General features: G+C 47.1%; 1 protein-coding gene across 1 annotated transcript in view; it reads left to right on the top strand.

Moving 5' to 3' along the window:
* Nucleotides 1-2500, top strand: part of Pmar_PMAR011486 (3-dehydroquinate synthase, putative) — a gene marked incomplete at both ends in the record, with an annotated part of 17634 nt that overhangs the window by 13094 nt on the left and 2040 nt on the right. The window contains 10 exons of the mRNA XM_002773602.1: nucleotides 61-120; nucleotides 167-289; nucleotides 332-481; nucleotides 697-780; nucleotides 831-942; nucleotides 1528-1614; nucleotides 1659-1730; nucleotides 1783-1922; nucleotides 2193-2279; nucleotides 2343-2496. Of these exons, the coding sequence (XP_002773648.1) occupies nucleotides 61-120; nucleotides 167-289; nucleotides 332-481; nucleotides 697-780; nucleotides 831-942; nucleotides 1528-1614; nucleotides 1659-1730; nucleotides 1783-1922; nucleotides 2193-2279; nucleotides 2343-2496 (1069 nt within the window). The remainder of the gene's footprint in view (nucleotides 1-60; nucleotides 121-166; nucleotides 290-331; nucleotides 482-696; nucleotides 781-830; nucleotides 943-1527; nucleotides 1615-1658; nucleotides 1731-1782; nucleotides 1923-2192; nucleotides 2280-2342; nucleotides 2497-2500) is intronic.

Below are 2500 nucleotides of genomic sequence, written 5' to 3' on the forward strand. Positions count from 1 at the left end.
CCTCAGATCATCAAGGACCACGGACAACAAACACTGCTGACAACACAACACTGTCGCTAGGTTCCGGACATTAGTCTCGAAAGAAGGTCTACAATGTTGCGAGGCGGCCGGCTACCCGAAGTGCTTTGCTGAAAGTTTTGTTGTTGGTGCTGACAGAATTCCTCAGATTCACCGTGGAGGACTTCATGGAAGCTTTCTTGGAGGAGATTGACAAACTTGATGACACTGGAACTACGGCAGCTGGCGAAATCAGCAGTGACAACGACGCTTATATAGTCACCTTCTTGAGGTATGAGTCGCCACAGTGAAGAGTTGTGATGGGTCCTTCCAGATGCCTATCGAGTTCCGTGCTGAAGCTCCACCGTGAGGAGTATGCACCCTTCCTCAGTCCTGAGTACCCTACTATTGACCAATACTGTGCGACAGAGGTAGACCCTATGTATAGGGAGGCCGACCAGCTACCCATCGTAGCACTATCGCGGTACGAGGCCGACGACTACCTGTTGGCTTCAACAACGCCCCTTTATTAGGTTCCTCCAGTTCCCCGTGGAAATAGTTTACATTGATCAATCGCTTTCATATCACTAGGGTGGTGAAACTCCATTAATATCTCATTATATATAATATAAACATATATATTGTTGTAGGCACTTTTACTTGTTTGACGCTGCCAACCTACGAGGGAGTTACTTGTAGGGATGGTGACTTGGACGGCACTTCAGCAGTTGAGGTCAGACTTGACCTGTTGAAGGACCCTGGAGACTGTATACGACAGTTACAGTAAGGCTAGGAGCTCGAGATAGCTAGTGAGAATGGGTTGTCGTTTTAAGGTATGCGTCTACAGCGGCTGGGAAGTTGCCTGTCATTGCTACATTGCGGAGTTCCTCTGAAGGCGGCCAGTTTGATGAGAGTGATGAACTGTATTGGGACTTCGTTAAGCGAGTAAGGTTCCGGTGTGTGGCGGTGTGGGAGCATATGCACATGGGCAACTACGTGTGTTGGTAACAATATGGAAATTGTGAGTTAGTGCGAAATCCTCATTGGTTTCTGTACACTTCTAATGTAATCCGTATATGAACTTGTATAGTTAGTGTAGAAATTATATTTAGCGCTTTATTCCAGCACTGGTGTATGGTTTGCCGCGGTGAATAACTCTTTGATGGTTTTCAGGTTTCTCGATCTTGTTGTATATCATATGTTGATATCGAGATTAGCCGATGCTCAGAGTCTTCCTTCCCGGCCCCTGTGATTGGTGTTGGCTACGTGGCTAGTCGGCATTTCCTAAGGCCTCCTACAGGAGGACGACTTGAGGTCTGTCGAGCTTTGATGAGGTAGGATTGTTGTTGTTGGCAACAACTTTTGTTGTTATAGTGAGATAGAGAACAATTACTGTTGTTATAACAATATGCGGAATATCATCACAACCACATAGTGTGAGGAGACTAGCGAATATACACAGTAATGCTAGTCTCTTTACTTTAGTGCTACTATCACATTGTTCTTTTTGGTCAACTGTGGTTGTTGTAGGTGCTTCAGCCATGGTGGTCAGCCGTCGGTAAGGTCGTGTTCACTGCCTCTTCTGAGTCGGATGCAACTCTGATAACTGCTGTACAGGTGAGTCGTGATGATGCGCCTTTCTGGCGGACTTCCTCCCTCAGGAAGAGAAGCTTCAAGGGACTTCTAAGCCGTTAGTAGGGCTGTGCATGGGCCCACGCGGTGTGATCTCGAGAGTGAGTTAATGCGTATTATGGTGATATACAAATGTTGTTGTTATTGTGGTAGATAATGAATCCCTACTGGACGCCAGTTCGGCACCCAGCGATGAAGGCAGCAGCTCCTGGTCAGCTATCACTGATGGAACTAAAGAGCATGCGAGAGGCCTTGAACATCGGAATGGGCGTCGCTGAGAAAACGGCTAGGAGGTGGGTGGTTACTGGCATGACCTTTGTTACTTTGGTATATTACTGGGCATCACTGGAGTTTCACCCGTGATATGAAAAACACTGGTGAAAATCACATTTCACATTTCACGTCGCGAAATTCGCATTTCGCAGGCGTAAAATGCCAGTTCGCGTTTTACGGGTGAAACTCCACTGTTTGCTAAATTTATGCCAGAAACACTAACTGACGGGAAATTCATAATTTTCGGAATCGTCCGAGAAAAAATTTCGTGAGGAAAGTGTCTCCTCCAGGTATTTCGTATTTGGAAGTCCTGTAACGAAGTCTCCCTCGCCGGCCCTCCATAACCACATTTTCAAGACATTCGGATTGCCTCACGAGTAAGCGACGTACTGTATTTTTCAGGGCGTAAGTTGAAAATCTTCCCGCTGCGCTCGTGAAAGATACTCGAGGTTCGACACGGCTAAGGTGGAGGAAGTCCTTTCTGTGATGGCTGGGGAGGACTTCGGTGGCGCGAGCATCACGATACCGCTGAAGGAAAAGGTGGGTCCGGTTCTTGTGGAGTTCATGCTAGCCTGTGGACTCGTCGTTTTAGGGGTAA

The sequence above is a fragment of the Perkinsus marinus genome (assembly GCF_000006405.1).
Source record: "Perkinsus marinus ATCC 50983 genomic scaffold scf_1104296958712, whole genome shotgun sequence".
NCBI classification, from domain to species: Eukaryota; Perkinsozoa; order Perkinsida; family Perkinsidae; genus Perkinsus; species Perkinsus marinus.